Source organism: Hemicordylus capensis, chromosome 2 (genome assembly GCF_027244095.1).
Source record: "Hemicordylus capensis ecotype Gifberg chromosome 2, rHemCap1.1.pri, whole genome shotgun sequence".
Classification (NCBI taxonomy): domain Eukaryota; kingdom Metazoa; phylum Chordata; class Lepidosauria; order Squamata; family Cordylidae; genus Hemicordylus; species Hemicordylus capensis.
The window spans coordinates 64,443,004-64,468,991 of NC_069658.1; the positions used below are offsets into that span (position 1 = coordinate 64,443,004).

The 25,988-nt window shown below is 42.5% G+C and overlaps 1 protein-coding gene across 6 annotated transcripts in view; it reads right to left on the bottom strand.

Annotated features, from left to right (window-relative positions):
* ERAP1 (endoplasmic reticulum aminopeptidase 1) overlaps positions 1 to 24,834 on the bottom strand; it is a 43,020-nt gene extending 18,186 nt beyond the window's left edge. Inside the window, exons 1-13 of one of the 6 annotated variants that reach the window (XM_053292469.1) lie at positions 24,804 to 24,834; positions 20,047 to 20,614; positions 15,437 to 15,575; positions 14,849 to 14,983; positions 11,780 to 11,900; positions 10,753 to 10,907; positions 9,637 to 9,750; positions 7,038 to 7,169; positions 6,403 to 6,534; positions 6,212 to 6,259; positions 5,231 to 5,388; positions 3,548 to 3,627; positions 3,061 to 3,244 (exon numbers count right to left, since the gene is read on the bottom strand). In XM_053292469.1, coding sequence (XP_053148444.1) covers positions 3,061 to 3,244; positions 3,548 to 3,627; positions 5,231 to 5,388; positions 6,212 to 6,259; positions 6,403 to 6,534; positions 7,038 to 7,169; positions 9,637 to 9,750; positions 10,753 to 10,907; positions 11,780 to 11,900; positions 14,849 to 14,983; positions 15,437 to 15,575; positions 20,047 to 20,614; positions 24,804 to 24,819 — 1,982 coding nt within the window. In that variant the 5' untranslated portion in view covers positions 24,820 to 24,834. Of the gene's footprint in view, positions 1 to 3,060; positions 3,245 to 3,547; positions 3,628 to 5,230; positions 5,389 to 6,175; positions 6,260 to 6,402; positions 6,535 to 7,037; positions 7,170 to 9,636; positions 9,751 to 10,752; positions 10,908 to 11,779; positions 11,901 to 14,848; positions 14,984 to 15,436; positions 15,576 to 20,046; positions 20,615 to 23,406; positions 23,891 to 23,925; positions 24,092 to 24,361; positions 24,551 to 24,803 lie in introns of those variants that run through there. The other 5 variants (XM_053292467.1, XM_053292470.1, XM_053292472.1 and 2 more) reach the window with 5 other exon arrangements.
* Between the last annotated feature and the right edge of the window lie 1,154 nt (positions 24,835 to 25,988).

Below are 25,988 nucleotides of genomic sequence, written 5' to 3' on the forward strand. Positions count from 1 at the left end.
AGCCTCTCCTCGGCCATACTAACCTTATACATGTTCAAGGTTTAAAAATAAATCTTTCTAAATCAGAAATCTTGTGTACTGGGATCAGTACCAAGTCTCAAAAGGGCATAATTAACTCTTTGGGCATCACTAAAGTCTCCAAAAAGATAGAATACTTGGGAGTGTACATTTTCAAGAATCTTACAAATATCAAAAAACTGAATTTCAACTCCAGTTTTAAAACCTATCAAAAGAAAGATTTGGAAGTGGAAAGGGATTAACCTCTCCTGGCTGGGGCGGGTAGCAGCACTTAAAATGTATTTACTTCCCAAACTATTGTTTTTGTTTTGGGTTTTACCAGTTACTATATCTGCCAACACTCTGCAGAAATGGCAAACAATTTTTATCTCTTTTATTCATACTAACAAAAAACCAAGGCTTAGATATAGCACTCTTTACACAAAAACAGCTAATGGTAGAATAGGAATCCCATGCTTACCTGCCTATTACGAGACTTTCCACCTATGAAACATTTTACGAATGCTTACTGAAGTTGTAATGAACTCAGACGCGGCGCCAGCTGAGCGGCGGCCTGCGTCCAGCCCCGCACAGTGGCCCCCTCCAATACAGCCGTGCACGTGACGTCACGCACACAGGGGTGTGGCTCAGGCTCTGGAGGAGCCCAGAACAAACTCCCCCTTCCCACACCCGGGCCACCGAGAGCCTCCCCCCTCCCACGCCTGGGCCACCGAGAGACCGGGTGAACTCTTCGCCAATTATTTAAGGCAGCTCCGACTGCCCAATAGAACATTTCTCCCTTCCTCTCCCTCTCTTTCCCCCTCCCTCTCCCTCTGGAGGGAGAGAAAGGGGGAAACGTCCTATCAGGCAGCCAACGCTGCCTGAAATAATTGGTGAAGAGTTCGCCCGGGCTCTTGGTGGCCCAGGCATGGGATGAGGGAGTTCACTCTGGGCTCTTATGGAGCCTGAGCCACACGGCTTGGCGGCCTTTCCCCATTGATGGCCTGGGTTCTTTGAACCCGTTCGCCCAATGGTGGCTCCGCCCCTGAATGAACTCTTGGGTTAAGAAGGAAGTGGCTGATCTTTTTTAACGCTTATAGAGTTAAAAGTTTACCTTTAATACTAGATTGGATTACCAAGTTTAAAACAGCAGACAACCCTTTTCTGAGTGCCACTTGTAAGAGTTGGGGAAATGGTATAAGTGTTTGGCACCCCCTTATTCATCTCTTATTCCAATTTTTTGCCACCCTAAATTTGTTGGATTGTTCACATCTCCTTGACTGTTGGAGTCTACTGATCTGGAAGTTGCCAGATTGAGTAACCTTATCAGCATGGAAACCCTACCGACCCAGAGGCTATAGGGGAAATTCTGGGTCCTCTGCATTGTACATGGATACATGAGTTTTACAGTGCAGATCCTTTATATCCACGCCAGAAATAACAGCTCAAGCCAACAGACAATTAACAAAATTTGTACTGCTTTTGGGAACCTCAGGTTCCCTTAAAGGTGTGGTTTCAAAATTATATGAGCTGATTACAAACCACACATATAGCCCTCTACCTGGCCTCAAAGCATCTTGGGAAAATGACTTCCAACAGGAAATCAAAGACCAGGAGTGGTTGAACATTTGGAAATGCAAGCCAGTTACTTCCTCTTTGGCCCAAATTAAGGAGAACTTTCTCAAAGTTTTTCATCAGTGGTACCTGACCCCAGTAAAATTAGCACACATTCATAAAGACTGTTCCCCGCCTTGCTGGAGTAGTTGTGGGATAAAGGGAGCCTATTTTTATTTTTTGTGGACCTGTCCCAAGGTCTTACACTTTTGGTGAGAAGTATTTATGGAGCTGAGCAAGATCACAAATCAGATAATAGAATTATGCCCCCAGCTTGTGTTAGTAAATATATTTTCTGGTGTCAATACAGATGTATCATCAAAAAAATTAACGGTGTTTATGGTCACTGTTGCCAGGTTAACTATAGCCAAGCAGTGGAAAAATCAAACCATGTCGATGGATATCTGGTATAAGCATCTATGGCATATTGCAGTCTCAGAAAAGTTAACCCATATTATTCGGTTCTGTGCAAACAAGACCGCAAATAACTCTTTTTAAGTAATATGGTCAGATTTCATTCTTTATACCAATTGGGAGAATTATGGTTGTCTTCTTACCCCAGATAATATTAGAATGTGGATGGATTGATGAATCAGGATTTGTCGTGTGATGTTTTGCTGTTTGTGTTAGGATTAATTTTTTTCTGCACTGTAGATTTTATTCTAATTAAGTTGAGAATTTTTTTTTTAAATTCTTTCTCATTTGGTGAGAGAAAGTTAAAACAAATTTTACAAGTGGCGGTGTTGTGTTCCTTTCCCAAGCAAAGTAAACACCAGTCATGATCGTCCGCTTACGAGAGTTTAGCGTTACAGAGAACACAGCATTTAAAGTTCTTTTTCTTCTCCGTAATGGGATTGGGGAATAAAGGATTTAAAATACTCAAGTGTATGTTCAAAGTCCAAGTCCAGTGCAAAGTCATAACTGAATAAAGCTTCCTTTCTTTACGTCAAAGTTAAGGGATGTAGAATAAGAATTGTCAGGTCCAGTACAAAGTCATTACATGTTGAAAACTAATCTTTTACTTTTTTCGTAACAGAAAACTGTTCTGATCTGAGGAGCTCACTGGCCGAGGTGCCGACACAATGGCAGTCAGGAACTGAGAAAATGCTAGTCTGCCCAAACTGAGGAAATGCACCACATGCAAGAGGCAGGGCTAAGTGCCTCGAGGAGCTAGTCAATTCTGCCCGAATGGTCCCCTGCAGGTGCACGACTCCTCCTTATGGCTGCAACAAATCACGAACCAGATCTACCAGTACTCTTCCTCTATATATTCAGGAATAACCTGAGTAGAGTCGCTGGACTGGCACTGGATTTCTTGCATATAATACAGGAATCTACTGAAATTCTGAGTCTAATACATTATGAAACATGGTTATTGTTTCTCCAGTTCTATGAAAGAGTACAGAACTTGCCCTGCCAAAGTCTCATTTTATACTCATGATCACTTACCTCACCAGCTGGAATACACCGTTGATGAGGCTTGCTCTATCATTGCTGCTAATTGCTGTATGATTTTCTTTTAAAAGGTGAATTAGAGCTTCCCAGTTATCCTCTCCATAGTGCACAATATAATAACCATTCATTCCCACGTTAAATTTTATCCACTTCACTTCTTTTGGGAGGATTAAATCATCTATGAGTAAAATATATCATGACTGTATTTTTCTGCACTTGACAGTGTTTGTTTACATTCATTAACCATACATAAAAACAACTCACAACTCATGTTAACACTGGACTGAAGGACATAACTTCAACACCTGCCACACAATTACTTTGTGGATATGATCTTGTTTTTGTTTTTTTTAGTAACTAAAGAAATAAATGCCACAACTCTGAATCTCAGTATCTCCCTACCTCATAAAATCTTCTGTAATAATTTTATCTGAAAACACTCTTGCAAGTTCTACTGAATTATGAATGAAGTAACACATACCTGTTTTGGTTCTCAGTAAAAATCTTTGAACAATATCAGATTCACTGGTAATATATGTTAGCGGAATGTGCCACAGGTTCCTAGAGCAAAATCAAAATTGTGATTTTAGAAACTCATTGGATCCTTACTTCCAACAGTTAATATAAACTCATCAATACCATAGGTGACTACTGAGCTGTGCTGCTAGGTGAAATAAGCAGGAGCAGAAAACTTTTTGGGGGGGGGGAGATGATGGAAATAAGGTCCATGTCTCACATTTGGAACAAACTTTTACTTTTAAAGATGGTTGCAAGACTGAAGCTTCTTGCCACATCAGTCTGCTAATGTTTGTAAATATCATTTATAACAGTATATCTAGGCTGCTGGGGCGCGCGCTGCTGCAGCAGGAATGTGCATAGTGTGGCCCAAGAGCAGGTAAGGACCTGCTGTCCACTTTTAAGGGTGCCGCTGGCCACCCCCTCAGCACTGACCTCCACCAGTCGAATCGGTTCAGTGGCACCATGAACCAGTTTGGCTTCAAATCTGTGCAAATCTCAATTTGGGCACATCTCTAGTGTATTGTGTTTATGAAGGTGTATTATTATTATTTATTTATTTTTGCTGCTAAACTAGTTTACACTAAAATACAAGGAGTCAGAATAAATGCCATTCTGACTCCCCAAACCTGAAGTGGTTAAGAAAGATGTGGGATACCTTACAATTATTAAAATTAAATTGGTTATCATCAAGCTACACTCGCCACTATAAATGAAATACTGAGTCTGGAGGTGTCACATATAAGAAGCTGCTTATTTATATCTCAAGAAGATTTTGAATGACTTAACTTTGTATAGATTCTGAATTTGTCTTTTTAAAACTGTCTTATTTTGAGGAACTGTCTCTTACATGTGGTCCCCCCTCCCATAATTTTTAGTATGATGTAATTGAAAAGAAAAGGATATTCCGGCCTAAATTTTAGAGGCAATGGCTTGTCTCAACATTTCATCTCATACTGCTGTTAAAAAAAGAATTACCTGAAGAGGCTAATAAGTATTTAGCTGATTTCTGTACAGATTTTTACTGGATACAAGGAAATCAAGAGACAATATGTGAACATACATTGTCATAAAAAGCAGCTAAACATACTGCTAACTTTAAAAGAGGCTCAGATGAATCAGAGGAGGTCAAGAAGAGGAGAATCAGGTGGATGTTCCTTCTTCTTAAACCCCCGCCCCCCCGCTAAGCAGTAGCCAAGTAGCAGGCCTGAGAAAGGCAGCCCACAACAAGGACAACAAAATCCTGGGGCCTCTGGCCAATACTCCAGTATCTAGGACACTTGCACCTGAGAGAAGGGGCAAGTGAAGACACAAAAACAGAAAACTTCCAGGGGGCTTTAGCATTCTCAACTCCCTGGAGCTGGCCAGAAGGAAGTCCCCTAGTCTTCTGGTGATCTATGTGGAAGTACTGCTCTGGAGCCATGAGTAATTTAAAGAGACAGACTCTTTGGAACTGGTGAAGAAGAAGGACTTAGCAACCAGTTGAGTATCCTCAAGTGTTTGACGGCTACTTTATTCCACCCCAGCTTTTGCCTCTGAAGCCCATTTTCATGTGATTTATTCTATTTTTGTTATGAACTGCTAGTCACAAGTGGATTCTCTCTAGAGTGCAATAAAATAGGAGCCTCGTGTGCTCCTTTGCCAATACCCTGTTTGTGGAGAAACCTGAGACTCCTTCCTATACTGTTCTTGCTGTAGATGGACACGCTTCCCATCTAATGTCACAGTTACTAGTGGGAATCCTTTATGCAGTGTCCAAGTGTCCATCATTGTCTTCACATCATGGATGTCACTCTTGGTCCAGTGCTGGAAACCAGAAACAAAAATATGAAAGGAGAAGCTGAAATATTCAATATATGCACTGGCTCAGCAACATAGGCCCCATAAAACCAAACACCACTAATTTATCATATCTGAAAGACTTTCCATAGTCAGAAATAGATTGGCCTCACTGTGGGATGAATTTTTCAATATATGGCAGGGGAACAATTTTGTGGCCTCCTGTAACAGCAAAATGATTACACAAATCGGCTCCAGATTTGTTCCAGCTAACCATATCCTTAACCAGAGTCAAGCTAAGAAAATTGTGTTTCATTTAGAAAACTTATTTCCTCTGAAGGAAATTGAATTCTGAGCAAGTATGACCAGCAGGCAAAATGCAATCTCATTTGTTTGAATCTACAGTCCACCAGGAAACCCTCATATCCATTATATTTGGCATACAGACTATGAGATGACTGAGGTAGGCAACCTGTTACACTCCATTAAAAGTTTTCCAAGAGAAATTATTGCAGCAGATGACATATCCACTCCATTATACTCTGCAATGTCACAGAGCATGCTGAAGCACATGTTAGATCATGACTGCCACTACTTCTCTCAGCCATTCTTATCCCAGCATGTTTATGTCAACATTACCTTACAGCTCTGAGCAATCCTGCTGCTATTCCAGGACTGAAGATGATATGAGGTATTGTTCCCTGAGCATTATAAGAGCTAAGCAACCTAACCACATGAAAAGGGTTTCTTACCCTCTGGTGACATAAGATTGCTAGATTTCTGAATAGAAATATATAATAAAACACAGGCTCACAGAACTTGAGATTGTCTCCTGGCTTCTGGTACAAACCCCATGATTTTGTGCTTGACCTTCCTCAGCACCACTTGCAGGACAAACCTAAAAACAAACAAACAAACCCTCTCGGTTTCCTAATGTTTTACAATATAACCAACTAAAATTGTAGTCAGTAACATTTTCAAAAATTATGTCATTCATTGCTCATGGGATATTTTGGTAGAACATGTGTGAGAAATACTTACATCTGACAAACTGGCCCACAAATCTTTGTTTTGTGTATTCTGATAGCTGAATCGTAACAAATATTTCACAAGGCCAGCTTTAAACACTACTGGGGTGAGATAATTCTGTAGCATATTTAGAATACAAGCTCCCTGAAATGAGAGGAATGAAACAGTCTAGTTTACATTTGTTTGTTCAGTGTCTGATTTATCACAATTGGATCAGAAAGATTTGCACATGTGCTAATTAGGGCAGTCCTAAATCCTACTCTTTCATCTCTTGGTTATGGCTTTCATTTAAGATTTATTTGCCCATGCAAATTAAAAACAAATGCTCGAGAAAAGATTCCTCATATTTCAGAGATCTTTCTGTACTTACATAACATAATTGTAATGAACAGCCCATGACAGGAGTAAGGTTCTGAACAAGTTTTACAAAATGTATACAAGTACTTCAGATTCTTCATATGACAATTTGCAGAATTGTAGCAATTCTGCACTTGTGACATTTGACAGAACTACTAACACAAATATTTGTTCACTAACACTAGAAAATAATTTATTCTGCCAATCATAGATGCTGGCAGAAAATTCTCTCTTTTGAATTTGGAAAGAAAATCTCTATATTGTAAATGCAATAAAATATTCTTATTTACCTTATCATAGGAAACATCATCAAACATTTCTAGAATCTGAGCTGGATCTTCAACAGGGGTAGATATAGGATGTGAAGAATTTAAGGCATCTACCGCCATGGCATCAAAATACTTGTCTAAAAAATAATCTTCCTAAGAAAGAAAAACAAGCATTCTGTTCATAGGTTTTGAATGACACACTGAAACAGATAACAATATACTTTCAGTTAGTTCTCATTACGGATAAATTCATGCCACTTTTTATTAGATTTCCATCCCACCTTTCTACTAATTAGATTTTCAACAAAGTTAGCAAACATGTTTAAGCAAAGCTGTTTCCAGACTCATTGGTGACAGCCTTACACATGTAGATTGTCAGTTCTAAAATGAATCAACATGTAGAGATAGCATACACTTGTGTTGATGTACATGCCAATACTCTCTGGCATCATCCAGCAATGCCTGCCAGCACATGCGGTCTCAGTAGTAGCAGCAGGGAAATGTCTGAACCCATCATGGAAGCACCCCTTCCATTCCAGACCAATCTAGGAGCAGTTCAGATAACAACATTCAATTCTTCCAGGGCAGCTGGTTTCATGTAAATTAGATCTTCATAAGAGGGAGCTTGACTGAACTGCCCTCTTCCTGCATGATGTCAGTGGTGGTTCAGTGTACTGGAAGACCAGCCATCAGCAGCGGTGATCCTGTTGTTCTTTGTAGCAAGAGGGTGTTTTAGGTTGCAACAGGCAACAGCCCCTGAAGTGGCTTTGTTGTTGGGGCCCAATAATATAGTCTCTACATCATAGGGGCTGGCCAATTCCATTCTCAGACACAGATAGTCTACCCAAAAAACATGGCAGTCACACACAGATTTGGGCTCAACAAGCTAGCTTCTGTGATGGTTTTTGAAAGGGGCGTGGCATATCAGAGTCTAGAATCCTACTTTTTCTAGCCTTCCCACTGCCCAGCTATGCTAGACAGAGCTCCCTGGGCTCTGGCAGTAGTAGCAGTATCCCATTACTTAGAGGCAGTGTGCTATCTCTGCCTAAATGGTCCAGGCGTATGCTTTCCTTTTTGCTGGGGTGCAGGCCGTGATCCTGCACACCAGCTCCTTAATCTCTGCCTCAAATGCCTCCCCTTCATCCTGTCCTCTTGAACAGCTGCCTCCAATGCTGAAGCATCCTGGTGATACTCATGGGGCAGTGGCTCCTCCTCTGGCTGATGAGTGACACCTGGGTGAGCTGGTCTTCTGGTAGTGAGCATGAATTGTCCCCTTTCCTAAACAGGGTCCACCCTGGTTGCATTTGAATGGAAGACTACATGTGAACACTGTTAAGATATTCCCCTTAGGGGATGCAGCCACTCTGGGAAGAGCATCTGTATGCTTGTGTGCAGGAGGTTCCAAGTTCCCTCCCTGGCATCTCCAAGATAGAGCTGAGAGAGACTCCTGCCTGCAACCTTGAAACAAAGAAGCCACTGCCAGTCTGCGTAGACAATGCAGCTAGATGGACCAATGATCTAACTCGGTATATGGCCCCTTCCTATGTTCCAAACCTGAGTTCTGTGCCAACCTATTAACCATCAATATGGCCACCAGAGCCCGCATGGGGTAGTGATTAGTGTTGGACTTGGACTGGAATCCCCATTCAGCCATGAAACCCACTGGCTGAGTTGGGCCAATCGCTTATCTCTCAACCTAACCTATCTCACAGGGTTGCTATGAGGATAACATAAGCATGTACACTGCTCTGGGCTCAGCAGGATATTCATGTAAAAATAAATATAAATCATCCTTGTGCTGGGTTGAGCTGATTCCTGGGTATTTGGCTCACAGCCTTTTAACTGGTTAAGTATTAGCCCAGAAGCTGAACTCTTTGTGAGTAAAGGAGCATTGCAGCAACTCTGGAGCATCAGAGACTGCCACAACTGATGATAGGACAGCAGATTTCACAAATATGTGTCACAATATTACCTCTCTTTAGGAAGTCTTAGTGAATAGGTATGGGTCAACATCAGATCTGACGTACTACTATAATTTTGGATTCATTTCATTTGTTTTGCTATAGTCTGATGAATAAATGCAAATAAATCCTATACTACTATTGATATTTATATGTTATTGACTGCTATAACTGAGGCTGGGAGAAAACTAGCTAATGAAGAATACGTAGTGCTTGGCTTGCTCTATAGCAGCAGTTCCCAACCTGTGATCCTCCACGTGTTCATGAACTACAACTTGCATCATCCCCAGCTACAATTTGTTGTGGCTGGAGATGATGGGAGTTGTAGCACAGCAACATCTGGAATACCACAAGTTGGGAACCCCTGCTCTACAGCATGTTGCTTGGTTCGCTTACTTGAGTCATCTCAAGTGAATTGCTCCGTAAGCATCTTTCTGTCATCCAACAGATCTCTGGTTGTGATGCACAGGGTTGTAGATTGTGAGGGTTGGTGAAAGGCTGCTTTGTGGATAGTCATGGACTTCATGGTCTTTTCCAATATGGTAAAGTGTAATGTACGTCAATGGCATAGCATAAATATTGCTAATAATACCTCTATGATATACCTCTCTTTAAGAATTGGTTTAAAATACAAAAGCAGAAAAAACAATAATACTCACAACTTTCAGATCTGGGTAGGTAACGCTTACTGACACAAATTCCATGAATTTTGCAAATCCTTCATTCAACCAAAGATCATTCCACCATTCCATAGTAACCAGGTTTCCAAACCACTGAAAGAAATAAAATCTTATAGCTAAAACTGAGCTAAAGTTTCATGAGATTTTATTTTATTGTTGAAATTTGCATTTTGGACAGGAGAAATCCTAGTCATCCCCTTCACTAACAATCAGCATGAAAATTCCTGCATTGTGCTGCATGGGGGCAGAGAATGGAGGCGCAAAGTGGAAGTGAATGCTGATACTGACTTTTGAACTTTTATACTGTACTTTGAGGATGCAATCCTACAGCCAGTTCATGTATTATATCCATCTGATAAAGAAATGTTTAATCCAGGCCCACAAATAAGTGTACAGAAGTTTGGTTCAGGCTCCTAAACAGAGAATGTAAGGCCAGTAGTCCAGAATGAAACTGTTCGAGTCAAGGATATGAGGCCCATAGGCCAAGAGGTAAAAATACCAGGGCCTGACAGGAGACAATGTATGTGACCAGGGTCATGAGACAAATTCCCCACTCAGCAGAAAAAACACAGCTGGCACCAGGAGATATTGATAAGCAGTAGGGTCAGCAGAAAGGCCAAACAATAACTCATGTCCAAGGCTCTAATTGGCACCACAGGAAAACATATGTTTAACCACTAATGACGTATGTTGATTGATGTACTGACTTGCTTTTAACATATATAAACTGGCAACTGTGTACCCTGAGTGCACAGTGCTTATCAGACTTCTGACTTGTACTCTGCCTTCGTGATCATGAGTAAAAGCTAATTTGAGCACACACCCTCGTTGTGTTGATTTGTAAAAAGGGAAATTCTCTGTCAGGCAACGAGTTCTATTGCGGGAACCTTGTCTAATCCTCTTTAGTTCGCTTAGATGCCCCATTCTCTGTCAATTTGATGGAAGGATGATCGCAAGGGGCTGAATTAAACAGGAGGGCAAGGTTCCAGAGGATTTTCCCGCAACACCTCTGGCTTCAGAATGACTTAAACAAGCACCCAGGGGATAAAAAGCATGGCCATCAATATCATGTTATAAACAACAATTATAACTTACCTGATGAGCAAGTTCATGAGCTATAACCATAGTAATCCCAAGTCTACTAGATGCCGATGACTTTTCAGGATCATATAACAAAGCAGATTCTCTATATGTGGTCAATCCCCAATTTTCCATTGCACCAGACTGAAAATCAGGAATGGCTGCTAGGTCTGAAAATAAATTATTTTGAATATGTTAGCTTTCTTACTGTACTTGAATTTTCTCAAGTGCATTTTGAAAGTAGGTTTATTGATGGTGCAATTTTTTCAGAAGTGCTAAACAGTGGCATCACAGAAACTTTGACTGAATTCAATAGGTGGTCGCTACTTGGTTAGTCTGCAAGATGAGAGTATCAGCAATCTCACAGGAACAATCTGGATAAGGCCTGAAGTATGTGCAATAAGTATGCGGTACAAATAATGGCGCAGTGGGGAAATGACTTGACATAGCAAGTCAGACGTTGCCGGTTCGAATCCCCACTGGTATGTTTCCCAGACTATGGGAAGCACCTATATCAGGCAGCAGCGATATAGGAAGATGCTGAAAGGCATCATCTCATACTGCATGGGAGAGGCACTGGTAAACCCCTCCTGTATTCTACCAAAGAAAACCACAAGGCTCTGAGGTCGCCAGGAGTTGACACCAACTTGACGAAGATGATATTTCACTCATGGATAGAAAGAGTGCTGAATCTATGTTTTGGCAGCATTCGTATTGCTGACAGAAACAAGACAGAAAAAAGCAGATTGTAAAAACATGGAAGTCTAACTCTTGACAGAAAAGGTAGCCATTGTTCTGAAATCATGCTTCAAAACACAAAAAATATTTCTAAACATATCAGGAACAGGATTCTGGACATTAGTATGAAGTTATTTTGTACATATAGAAAGATTTTTGACATATTTTTAAAGGCTGTTTTTGCCTTTGGAAATGATTCCCATGGATTTTTAACATCAAAATCCTGAGCCTGGTTTACAATACTATATTATTCGATTCATGTATCCTTTTTTTACTTCTTAAAGTATCTCAACACAGTAAATACCTTGTTTGGGCAAAGGATATGGTATGCTAAAATATTCTTCATAAAACTCTAATAGTTTTACTGCTGCTTCCAAGGCATAATTTGCTTGGTTGATCTTGTGTGGGACAGCATACACTGAAACCTGGGGAGAAAAAGCGTGGATGAATTCTAAATGCTACCGTAAGCAGTTATATAAGCTAGTTTGTTCACTTCACTAAACTGAAAAAAGCTTAAGATATGTCTGATATTTGATTTCATTTTCCCTGCCTCTCTGGGAAGAACTTAAGAAGAACCTTGCTGTATCAAGCCAAGGCCCATCTAGTCCAGCAGCCTGTTTCCCATTGTAGCCAAACTGGTGCCTCTGGGAACCTCACATGCAGATGAAGTCCTACCCCTTCTCGTGTCATTGCTCCTTTGCAACTGGTAGTCAGAGGCATGCCTCTGAAGCTGAAGCTAGCACATAACCATCAAGACAAGTAACCATTTTCCTCCATGAATTTGTCTAATCCCTTTTTAAATCAATCTAAGCTAGTGATCATCCCCACATCCTGTGGCAGACAATCCCATAGATTACTTATGCACTGTGTGAAGAAGTATTTCATCTGTCTGTCCTAAATCCCATGCCAATCAGGTTCACGGATGACTCCTGGTTCTAGTGTTGTGAGAGGATGTAAGGAAGGTGCTCCAGCACCCTGATCATTTGAGCTGTACTCTTCTGCATCTTTTCCAGCTTACCGTATCATTTTTGAGATATGACAACCAGAACCATACGAGGTATTTCAAATGCGGTCACACCATAGATTTATATAAAGGCATTATAATTCTAGTAGCTTTATTTTTTATCCCTTTCCTAATGAACCTTTTCATGGAATTTGCCATTTTCACATCTCCTGCACAAAGACATTTTCATTGAGCTATCCATCATAACCCCAAGATTAGTCCTGGTTAGTCACTAACATCTCAGATCTCAGCAGTGGGTAAGCAAAGTTGGGATTTTAAGCCACAAAGTGCTTTACTATACAGTGAACCACATTTACCATTTTATTCACAGGAGACCCCGGTGGTTTACAAGCGGGTAACCCACTGAATTGCCCCTGCCCTTAAACTGGGTGCTCCGCAAACCCGGTTTTTATAATCGTGTGTTGCCGCGGCAACTCACGAGTAGACACCCCCCCCAACCGGGAGGCTAAAAAGCAGCCTTCCAGCTCAGGGGTCTCTCCAGCATGCCCTGCGCGCTCGTGCAGGGCATGCTGAAACTTCCGGGGGCTGTGCGGCCCCTGAACTCCCAAGCCCCCACCGGCCCTGTGATGGAGCTGGCAGTTGTGTGGGTGGCCGCTGCAGCTGCCCATGGAGGGCTTACTGATCATCTGCAGGGAGAGCGGGCTTAGCCGCTCTCCCTGCAAACCCAATTTGGCTCTTCTCACTTGATCATGAGAAGAGCCTCATACTTTTGAAGTTCTTTGCAATCAGCTTTAGTTTTCACCATCCTAAATAGTGTGGCATCATCTGCAACCAGCTCATTTCCTAGCCCTAACTCCAGATCATTTATGAAAAAGTCAAAAGCTCCAATACAGATCTTTGGGGGTCCCCACTTCTTATTTCACACCATTGTGAAAAGTGCCAATTAATTCAACTCTCTGCTTCCTGTTCTTTAACTAGTTACCAATCCATAAAAGGACCTGTCCTCTTATCCCTGTCCCATGACTACTAAATTTACTAAAGACCCTTAGTAAAGACCCTTAGACTTTATCAAAACCTTTTTGTATACAACAAAGTATACAACGCACCTCACCACATTTCTGTTGACATTCTCAAAGAACTCTTGAATATGAATAATACTTTATGAATATGATTAATACTTTAAATCTTTAATTATGCTTTCTAGCATTTTACCTGAAACAGCCATTAAGCTAAACCAACCAGTAATTTCCTGGATCCCTTTTTAAAAACCGGTTTTGCATTGATTAACCTTCAATCCTCTAGCACCGAGTCTGTAAAATGCCCCATGAAAACCAATGAGACGTGATATACTTCTTAGGGAACAATCTTGATCCATTAAATCAATAGGAGTCAATTGCTAATTTTAGTAGGTTAATCATATCCTAGCAAAAACCATCAGTTTACTAACATACAATGGTAGTGAACATAACTATATTTTAAACAATTCAACTCTATTTTAAGGGACTAAAAGTGAGAGGAAGAAAGTTCACAAGCATGGAGTATCACAGAAGGGCAAGGCCTACATTATTTTGCCAGCCCTGTAAAATTAAGATGTGTTCCAGATAAATTGATTTTTACTATTTCTGAATAATTAATGGTTAAATATATCAGCTGACAACTAAATTACTCAATGGAAGTCATATTGAAATTAAGTAGTCCTTTAGAGGAACTCCTGAGTAGTATTATTGAATACTTTGTCTGGATGTTAGACCCCCATTGGTCTTTTGCCCAAGATGGTGTAAATATTAGCAAAGATATAAAAGCTCATTTCTGAAGCATAATCAAAAGATAGGGAGGCAAGCATCTTGGTGTGTAGAGGTTAGGTGTGTAGGTTGGTGTGTAGACCAGGGTTAGGCTGGTCATGAGAACAGCCTCAAATGGTTCTTTAAGGTATTGATGACCCTATCAGTACAAGTTTGAATTGTTATTTATTTTAACATGATAATAAGGCATCATTTTGGAAAACACTAAAAAATGATTTGAAACATTGTAATGCTTTTTCCTTTAGTAGCTTCCAATTTGAACTAAAATTAACTGAAGCAGCTATAATTTTATTGGCCAACATCCAGTGCAGTGTTACATCTCTGTAACACTGAGCTGAGGAGCTGCTGCACCCCTTCAAAGGCAGCATCAGCATTTCACAAAATCAGCAACTGCACAAGTAGCGCTTCAGCAGATTTTCTCATTTGGGACAAAGGTGAAATCTTCAGAAGCAGTGCCTATGCAACTGACCAATTTGCATAACCCCAAGGCTACCTTTTAAAGATGCAGCAGTCCCACAGCACAGCATTATGGAGACATACCTCTGTGCTGAATGTCAGTTATCGTTAAAATCAATATGCAACACTTCCATAGATATAAAAAGTTTACCTTAATTCCACGACAGGTCATATTGGTAACTGATTTGAAATCTGAAACAATGAAGGCCACTAAATAAGTGCTCATCTTTACACTGATCTCAAATTGGTCTTCAATAAGCCATTCCTCGATATTCACCGATTTCACCTAAAATTTAAAAACATGATAGTTTATCCTTAGTTTAGAACCTCTAGTTTAAATCTACACACACACACACTCTACATTTCACCCCATCATGCTAAGGGATATGTTTTAGATCTACAGCTACTTCCATCCTTTAACAGTAAGCTATATCTAGAGGCAACTCACTAAAAGTAAGCAACAATATAACAAGAAGTAATTGCTCCCTGCTTCTAGTACAACTAATCCTCACAACGTTTCTTGTAGCTTTCAAGAAAGTTAATGTAATGGTTTTGATATTTGCTTTTCTTTCTTATGTGACTACCAAAGGTGCATATCAAACATAAAATGCATGCAAAAATATGAGAGAAATTTTATCTTGGTTTCTGTCTTTTTAAATGATAGTGAATTTCACATTTGTTCTGCATTTTTCTCTCTTCCTGAACTAAACAATATAAAGTTTACAAGGAATACACATACTAAAGGCATATTAGACAATGCAAGATGTTTTGGTTCTCTTCTAATTTTGACAGAAAATTTAGCTTTGAATGCAGGTTCATCAAAGCACGGGAAGGCCATACGTGCAGCTGTTGGTTCAAACTGTGTTGATGCAAGCACTCTGAAATTAAGAAAAACAATATAACAACATTTACACTGGTTATGCACATAGAAACACAGTAAAAATGTTCACTGGTGAACATCTGATCGGGTTAAAAGCAGTAGAAATCAGCTAAACTTACATCAATATTTATATTAAATAATATAATCTTGATTTCTGAAAGGTTATAACATTCCAGCCCGTGATATACTCATATGTTCTTAAAAAATGAAAGCATCTTATTTATACCAAGATCTCTATCCAGTAGTTGTGATAAGAAATGTAACACTATACAGTATTAGAAGGAGAAAAACTCTACTTTCACAATAGGGACTACTTGCATTTTCTGTATCTGATCAGAGACAATACACCAAACCACATTTTGTACATTGACAAGTTAATGTGTTGATGCTTTCAGAATAACGACACCAGCCATTTTCTAGTGCAAAAGAGCTCATGACTCATAGATGATATAATTCTTTGACAGTCAACAATAATGACTGAATTTGAACTGACTTTTTCAGATTTTTGTTATTAACCAAGATATAATTGTTGCTATTGTTTGGTTTTGATATGTTTTAATTCTGCTGTTTTAATATAGTTATAGTTAGCTACCTTAAATACATTGTAAAAAGGCAGGACAATAATAATGTAGGACTCGCAACATTGATATCTCCACTAGTGATACTAACAGGAGCACGGTAGAATTAATTGTTCAGGCTTCACAGATGGGGAAAGAGGAGAGTGAATTTCAGGAAGCAGAAGGGGAAAATAATACTTTTTTTCTTTCCCGCTCCTTTTCTTTCCACTCCTTCTCCTGCTGTACTACATAATATAGAAGGGGCAGGGGCATTAGGTAGGTCAGGAACTACTGGTAATTTCTGGTCTTATCTGAAATAAAACTCAAGGCTTTGGGACTTGCTTCTCCCTCCCTTACCCCTACCAGCCAATACTGCTAATCTGATTGGCTGCCTAAGTAAGCATTTTTACACACTCTCTCTTTGAATGCACAGAGTTGCTTTTATTCTCTCTTCCATTAATTTCTCTCCAGTTTCCTCTACCACAAAGCTTCTTGCTTCATTCCTGTTCTGCAGTAAAATTTTCCTGGAACCCAGGGATTTTGATGCTAAAACCCCTTGTTCTGTCAATGTAAATTTTTGTACAAGCTGTCACTTTGCAACTGGCTCCACCTCTTAAAGCCACCATTTGTGACTGACCCACCCGCCGCAAGTTGTAATTTGTTGTTGGTAGCTCTCAAGGCTCTGGCAAAAGAAAAAAGAGGGGGAAAGGAGTTCCCACAAGCCTTAAGTCTGCCCACCCCTGCTATATACACCGCTCTGGGCTCGTTGGAGGAAGAGTGGGATATAAATGCAAAATGCAAATAATAATACAGCACTAGACTAGAGAGTCAGGTTTGGGGCTGGCTACCAGTTCTTAACCTGAGCATTTTACTGCTATTTAATGGGGGTGGGGATGAAGTCTGGAGAGTGGGAAAGGTAAAAGATCTCATTTTCCCCTTTCCTTCCTAATGAAACATCCCTGTATAGAACAGAGAGAAGAAGGGTTTTTTTAATGTTGTAGTATGCATCTTCTCAACGCTAATCCTACCCCTGTCCAGGCAACTATATAGTAAGTAACTGCTATATCTACCATAAATAGGTCAATTCCTTCTTGCCCTTACACTTCACTTTATTTTTCTTTCTTTTTAATCCAATTGAAACCCTGGCTCAAGAGTTTTCAGCATTCCATAGGTCCTAAACGCTGAAGGTCCTAGAAACTCATAGGACAAGTTATTTTCAATATATATTTTTTCTTCTTCCAAATTTACAAACATATACTTTTGCATATCTAGGGAGCTCCTTGAGTATTAGGCCTGTGCTTTGGCCACTCCCAAGTTGAATAAACTGCACTGGCGCTACATGAAGGTTGGCAGGTTTGGCTTTTTTAAAGCCAAACTTTGGGTTACGGCCCATTTGATCCACGAGTATACCCCTTAGGTTCTGGCAACCGGGCGGGAAGCTGGTAATTCACAGCACGGCTATCTCTGCACAGTACCACATGCATCTGGTGTGTGGGGAACACCTTTACAGGAAGCCGAGCCCTGTTCCACGCTGGCAGCTGGGACAGTGAACAGGGTACAGTGGGAGATGTGCATAGGAAACAATAGGAGGCGTAATTTCTCTAAGCACTTCCCCCAAGAACTCTATGGGGAAAGTACATGGAAGAACTACCACTTCCTATTGTTCCCCATAGGGATGTGCGAAACGTTTCGGGTACAGAACGAACTGTACCCGAAACAGCGAATTTTGGGTGATTCGGATCCGAACCGAATCACCCCCGAGGAACCCCGAAAATTTCGGATCCGAAACGAATCACCCCTGTTTCAGATCCGAAATATTCGGATGTTTCGGACCTCCATTTTGTGTCCAATAAATGCCTTCTTCCCCCCCTCCATTTTGAGCAATGACGTCTATTTGAATTTCCCGCCTTTTTGCCTCCCATTGACTTCAATGCAAAAAGGTCTGATGTGACGTCTGCTTGAATTTCGGGTCCAAGGGGCAAAATAGTGGGGTGGGGTGGTAGTGACTAATGGGTGGAGGCTACCACCCCAATTGCAGAGCGATTGGGCAGAGGGCTGATTTTTGGTGAATTGTTGAAGTTTACGCATCTTTAAGGTTCCCCCCATTAGGTATAATGGAGGGTGTATCGCTTCACGTCGGAGGGGGAAGGGGTGGCCTAGAGCGGTGTGGGGTTGGTGGTAGTGCCGGGTAGGGGCAAGGAAGCTACCTGAATTTTTTCAAAGAATTTGGGCAGAGGGCTGATTTTTGGTGAATTGTTGAAGTTTACGCGTCTTTAAGGTTTTTTCCTCATAAGGTATAATGGAGCTTACAGCAGCCCCATAAGTGCACTTGGGGGGTGCTGGGGTGGCCCAGAGCGAGTGGTGGTGTAGTGCACATTGGGTGCCAACCACCCCCATGGGTTTCTAACCCATGGGGTACAGGGTTCTGTTGTTTCTGAGGTATTCTGAATGTGGATTCTATGATAGCAAATTAGAGTGGTTTCATGGTCTCATTGAAATTTTTTAGAGTGGTTTCATGGTCTCATTGAAAATCACTCTGCAATTGGGGTAGTAGCCTCCACCCATTAGGCACTACCGCCCCACCCCACCCCACTCTTCTGGCCCAGATCCCACTTTCTGCCCCCGATCTGCCCCAAAGACACTAAAACTTCAAAAATTCACCAAAAATCAGCCCTTTGCCCAATCCCCCTGAAATTTGGGTGGTAGCCTCCACCCATTGGGCACTATCACCCCACCCCACTCTTTTGGCCCCAGGACCCATTTTTTAATCCGAATCGATTCAGATTCGGATTCAGATTAATTCGGATCCGAATCAAATCAGGGGTGATTTGGATGGGCCATATTCGGATACAAAACAGAACGGGGGTGTTTCGGTTCAGATCCAAATCAAAACACCGAAAATCCAAATTGCACACCCCTAGTTCCCCATGCACATCACCCACCGTGTCCCCCTGCATGTGCCCAAGTCACTTGCAGGGTGAAATGGGGCTCAGCTTCCCATAAAGAAATACCCCCAACACTAGATATGCATGGCACTATCTCCGAGACATCCATGCTACAAGCGGTCTCCACCAGGCAGCACCAGTACGATGCTGCCATATATTTGGATTCAGTGACCAAAGCATAGGCCTACTGCATATACAGAGATCTCTATTTTATATCTGAGTGGCCTGGTTTCACTTCCAAATTGATGGGCACTCAATCACCCACTTTTATAATAATAAAAGTATATAATACTTATACACTTTTAATACTACTACTACTACTAGTAGTAGTAGTAGTAGTATATAATACTACTACTAATACTAATAATTGTTTCCATACAAGGGAGAAGAGTGATTTCCCCCTTCAACGATTCTGATGCAGTCCCCATACCACATGCCATCCTGTTCAAGATGGCCCTCAACGCAATGGCCAGCAACAATATTCTGGGGGCACAAAGGAGAGAGGGAAGGGGAGATCAGCAAAAATATCTCCTCCCTCTTGAACTAGCAGAACTTCTTCTGCCTGCACTACAAGCATTGAGGAAACAATCAAATAATAATAATGTACTCCCTTGAAACGGAGTATTTTCTAATGAATAAGAAAACTACCCCAGAAATATCTATTCAAATTAAACAGCCCCATTTCTAAAACTATCATTTAATTAAAATGGAATGTTTCCCTTGGTTACATACCAGTTTAAGCAGATTCAGCTGGGAACCAGCATATCTGTAACATCACCCTAATTTAGAAAATAAATAAATGGGAAAGCTCTTTTTCTTTTATTAATTGTAGAGCTTAGAAATCCACACAACCTGAATTACTCTGAAACAAGAGTGTCAGAAAAATGCATAAAAATATAAATGAAAATAGTGACAAGAAACAACTCAGGACATAATCGAAGAAATATTGTTCTAAAACAGGACTCACCGTACTTCTCCTTCTGGAGTTCTATATGTGCTTTTATAGAAGCCGTGGAAACTCTCTGACAAATTAGCAGCATATTCAATGCTGACAATGTAGTTGTGCCCAATTTGCAGCGGTTCAGTAATGACCAGGGCAATCTGTTCAAATGGTGGGTATTCTAAAACTGTCACTTCTTTTTCAGTATGAATGCTTCCCACTTCTCCTTGGATAGTAGCTTTGATTATATGGAGGTATTTGCTGTGTAAGATGACTGAATGGGTTTGTTCGGTTACTGTAATCTCTATTTTCGTCAATCCAGTAAAAGTAAGAGTGGTGAGATTTGGATGGATAAGAAGATCATAATGAATTGGAACGATGTGCTTTGGAAGCCTGATGTTATTCCAGGGAAATTTATTGCTTCCATCTCCAGAAAGTGAATAGGCTGTCCCACTATGGCCATCAGAGCCCAATAAAGTAGCAAGAATTAAAATGCTTAACAATAATATTTTCATCATCTTCAATGAAAATGTTGGATCTGGAAACAGCAGCCTGTTTGAAAGGGTGTTTTTAAAAAAATTCCAGGGATGCAAATCTGATAGAGAAACATTTTAAAATTAAAGTCAATATAAACACACTTTTTAATCTCATTGCCTTTCACAAACAGTTTTCAAACGTACAGCCCCTATCTGTGTTTGGGAAACATATCAGTGGGCAAGGCCGTCCTTAGGGTGGGGCAACTGGGGCAATTGCCCCAAGCCCCACTCTGGCACAGGCCCCACTCTGGGCACACTGCAGTGCAGCCTGCCCTGCTCTCTCCACCAGTCCCAGCCACTTATCTTTCCCCACAGCCCAGCCGGAGCCGATTTTTTGTGTCTGTGTGCAGCATGAAAGGCTCCCAGGTGAACTGCTAGTTCAGCAGGTGGGCGGGGCTTCCAGAATGGTCTCCATGCAGGCCTCCCTGAAGCCTGAAGTTCAGGAAACAAGCAGGCAGGCAGGCAGGCAGAGAGTGTCCAGCCCTGGCTGCCCTTGCCCACCAGAGTTCTCTACATCCTCTATAATAAAGTCCCTGTCGTGCGTCTGTGTCTTCGTTGGATTGTGTGCGTCTGTGTCTCCCTTGGCTGTTCTGGGCATGCGCGGAGCGCATGCCCAGAACACGCCGAGGGAGACACAACCGCCGGCACCAGGCGGCCATGTTGGCGGCAGCAACTTTGGCAACCAGGCAGCAAAGCCGGGGGGAGGGTAGAGGCGGCGGCTACAAGATGATGTTGCGGGCAACACTCTGGGCGGCGGCAGCGGGTCCACATGACCGGACAAGCCGGGGGGAGGGAAGAGGTGGCGGCAAGAGGACCGGCCATGCCGCGGGGAGAGTAGAGGTGGGATCGGCGGGCAACACTCTGGGCGGCGGCGGGTCCAGCCCAGCCACGAACACGCCAAGGCAACACGACTGGGCAAGCCGGAGGGAGGGTAGAGGCGGTGGCAAGAGGCCCGGCCATGCCGCGGGGAGGGTAGAGGCGGGATCGGCGGGCAACACTCTGGGCGGCAAACACAACAAACAAAACAAAAAAAGAGAGTGGGCCAGAGGGGAGGGGGAAGGGCAAGAGATAGTGGGGCAGGGGGGAGGGGGAAGGGCAGAAGGGAATGCGAAAGTGGGGAGGGGAAAAGGCAAGAGAGTGGGGTGGGAGGAAGGGAAAGATATACAAGAGTGTGGGGCAGGAGAGAGGGAGGAAGAGTGGGGCAGAACTCTCAGAAAAGAACCCCCACTCTCGGCCAGAGGAGGCAGTGGGCCCAGCTGGGAGAAGGAGGACGCGGTGCAGCCAGAGGAGGCAGAGATAGCTGGCCCCAAAGGTCTACTAGCGCCCGTTAATTTAACGGGCTTTAAATCACTAGTAAGAACATAAGAACAGCCCTGCTGGATCAGGCCCAAGGCCCATCTAGTCCAGCATCCTGTTTCGCACAGTGGCCCACCAGATGCCGCTGGAAGCCACAGACAGGAGTTGAGGGCGTGCCCTCACTCCTGCCATTGCTCCCCTGCAACTGGTACTCAGAGGCACCTGCCCTCTCTGCAGACCCTCTGCCCAGCCCAGCCCAGCCCTAGTAATTGAGGTATGATGTGATTTCCTTTTTGTGGTTATCCCCCACACTTGACTATTTAGGGATTGGCTTGCCATATAGCTTTGGCATTGAGCAGAGATATAAGGCAGGGTGGGAGGAATATGTATCTTTAAATTGGATTGGACCATTCGTTGGTTTTTAATTTTTTTTAAAAAAAAATTAAAAACCCATCCATAAAGTCCTATAAGTGGCTTGCTTCATGGCAAAAAATTACAAAAACTTCTAGAAACACACACACACACACACACACACACACATATATATGAATGTGCTATGCCTACGCTGATTTGCAACCCAGAAGGTCTGAGAACTGTGAAGCATGTGTTGTGCTTTTTATTTCTATTTATTTAGAAATGCATTATATGTCCAAGCTGGTTGGACATGTCCAAAAATCTCACTCACACTATTTACACTGTATGTCATCAATCAGTATGATTCTGTAATGATATGAAATGTTAAGGAGGCCCCACACATTCTGATTCGCCCCCAGGCCTGCACCCCCCTAGGAACGGCCCTGCCAGCAGGGGTTCGAACCAGCAACCTTCTACTTGTTAGTCAAGCATTTCCCTGCTGCACCACTACCCACTTTAAAACACTCAAACAAAGACAATAAACAAGATGAAACAATCAACTCCCATGATTTTAGTTTATTGGGATGTAAATGACAAAAGCTGTGACAAAATGTGAGCACATCAGTCTTATATAAGGGCAAGGGAACCAAATAAGTTAAAGCTATTAAAACTTGAGAAATAGGCTAACTGGGCACAGAGGCACCTTTGAAAGTAGTCGCTCTCATATTTAGCAGGAAGGAGCAACTGTCCTTATTCAGCTCACCACAGCATCCCCACAGTGGCTGATGCTAGTGTTTACCTTGTGAGCCTTTTAAACTGTGAGCCCTTTGGGGACAGGGAACCATTTTATTCCCTTTCCTATGTAAACCATCTTAAGAACTGTTTTTGTTCTTAAGAGAGTATATATGAAATAATTCCTATATATAATTTTATATTAAAATAATAATGCCTTATGAAGATGGCTCAGCTACCCTCCCTGAGGGTAGGCCTATCCTCCACGAATTTGTCTAAACCTCTTTTAAAGCCATCTGAGCTATCAACCGCCACCACATCTTATGGAAGTGAATTCCCTAAGTCAGGGGTTCCTAATAGGGGGTATTAGGAGGGCTCCCAGCCAGGGATACTCAGAGCCCTCCTGCTTCCCCACACTGCAGTCACATTGCTCAAAGCAGTCTTGCTGGCATTAATGGGAAACACGTACTTCAAGTAAGTTTTAAAAGCTTGTTTCAGTAGGAGTACTCATGACTTAATTTGGATGAAATGTCTGGTGACCGGTGTGTATACAGTGCATTAAAAAATCTCTATGGGGTACCTAAGCTAAAGATTTGTGACTGAAGGGGTACATGTGTTTTAAACAGTTGGGGAAAACCCTGCCCTAGGTGAATTATGTGTGTGAAGAAGACTTTTTTTCGTCTGTCCTGAATCTACTGCCAATTTGGGCAACCTCAAGCCCAGGTATTATGAGATCAGACGTTCTCTTTATCCACTTTCTTTACTTCATGAAGATCTGTGGGTTTTTGCCCAAAAAGGCGACCTTAGAGAGCTTCTATCAGTCAGGACAGACAGTCCTGGACTATATTAAAAAGGCACCGCCTCCTCCTCAGTGGTGGGTGACTGGGGGAGAATTGGAGCCGAGATCAAAACACGCGCCCAAGTCGGGGGTCTTTGCGATGAGGGGCGCGCGCGCACTCCTCTGGGCAGCAGCGGGCGTGTTTTATACCAGAAGCCCCGTCACTCGGAACGTTTTCGCTGCTGCTTGTGACGCGGGAAGCGCCGTTACAGAATAACGGCCACAGCTGCAGGGGAGCGAGCGACAACGCGCAAGCCCGAGCCCCTGCATGCCAGCCGGAGGGGTGGGGAGCGTCACTTCCAAATCCCTTCGGGACCTTGAGGCCGAGCAACACGACCGAAGGCGCAGAAGCCGGGCGCCAGAGTGAGCATGCGTAATGAGATGCGCACCAAATTAAACCGCTCAGCTTAGTGGACGGAGAAAAGTAGGCCCATTCAGTGCGGGCCGGGCCATCGCATAACCTCCGCCCCTCACTCTCTGTAGCGCCCCCCCCCCCCCCACCACCACACACACACACCGCAAACACCCCGGCGCTCGCTCGACCACACGGTCGCCGTCCCTCGGCTGCGGGACGGAGCTCGTTTACCTGTTCCAAGGGGACCCGCAAGGCCGAGGCAGCCTCTCCCGCGCTGGCCGTGGGGAGTGAAAGCGAAAGCGAAGGAACTCCGAAGGAAGTTCCCCTCGCCTCACCGCCCGTAGCAACCTTTGTGATCTCTGCGTTTATGGGCCCTTCTTGCCCCACTGCTTGAGGCTGGTGCTGCTGCACTGAGCAAAGGAACTTGCAGTTCCCTTGCTTTTGGCTCAGCCCTGCGCGAAGGCAGTGAGGCATTCCCAAACCCAGTTGTACTTTTTAAAAATAGGTACACGCGTTAACCGGTTCATAGGGACGGGGACCTATTTTCTCCACGTTCCTAGTACTGGAGCATGTCCTCCCAGTGCCAGGCAGTGTTCCTATTTGGCTGGCAGAGGATGATCAGCTTTAAGTTTCGGACGTCCAAACTGCAAATCTAGGGGGTTTTCCAACCTACATGAACATTCCAACATTTTCTTTCACTCTCCTCTGCTCCTGGCTTTCTGTTTTTTCTGTTATTTTGCGTAATCTCCTTTCTGAAGAAGCATCCTGTAGACTCAGAGCTCAAAAGCTTGCTCACTAGCTGCTGACACTGTAAGTGGTGCTAATAAAGGTTGCTACAGCCCAACTGCCTGCTCCAGATTTGGGGGTAGGTGTTCAAACCATGAAGATATGTCTTAGAACATACCAAATGTTATGGTTTAGTTACTTTATTGTGAACAAAACAAGGAAAACACACAGTGTCCCCGCATATGTCTGTAATACTGTACTTATTCAGATAATGTTTATCTTTTATCTTACAAACCCTCCTAACAAGTTCCTAGCCATATATAATTTAAGATCTAATCCACTCACCAGACATCTAAAGTCTCAAACTTCAATCACACAAAATAAATGCCCAAAGATCCCAACAGGCATTTTTCCAGACTTTCCATCCTCTGCACATTTCTCCCCTTGCTTCAGCATTCTATGCTCCAGATAGTCTCCCCACAATCCAGACAAGCCTCAGACTTGTTAACTACAACAGGGGTGTAGCTGTATTTGAGGAAAATGTTCAAAAAACCTGGGGCCCCCATCTCCACCCCTCCCTATTTTCATCATTATCTCCCTCACTCCAAGGGGCTGCCAGGGAGAGGGGTAAACATGGGCCCCCTCTCCCCTAGCTATGCCCCTGACTATGTTGTTATTTACTGTATCTTTTTAAAAAATATTTTATTGTTACTACAACAACACAGGATCTATAAATGTGAAACTGGTTTTGTGTATGTTTGTGAAATCAGATTTTATTTAATTCTTTCACCCCACCCCATTGTAATCCAAAAGCAATTAGTGCTTTTGGTCCATGAGAATTCTTTAGGTCTGATATTAAGCAAAACAAAAAGGTCTGGGAAGAGAAAGCTTGGCCTGGCATATTAGAATGTATTTATGCTATTACTTCCACCTGCGTAATTGTTAGTGGTTTGTAACAGCCATAGAATTTTATGGGAGAGGTTTGCAGCTTCTTGCTGCTTTATAGCTAACTGGGCAGTTAGGCACCGTTTAAAGCGGTGTGTTTTTAAAATATTTAGTTGGATAGTTCCTGAAATTATTCATCCCAGCACAGCGTCTTTTCCATTGGCAATTTGCTGGTTTACTTGTGTCT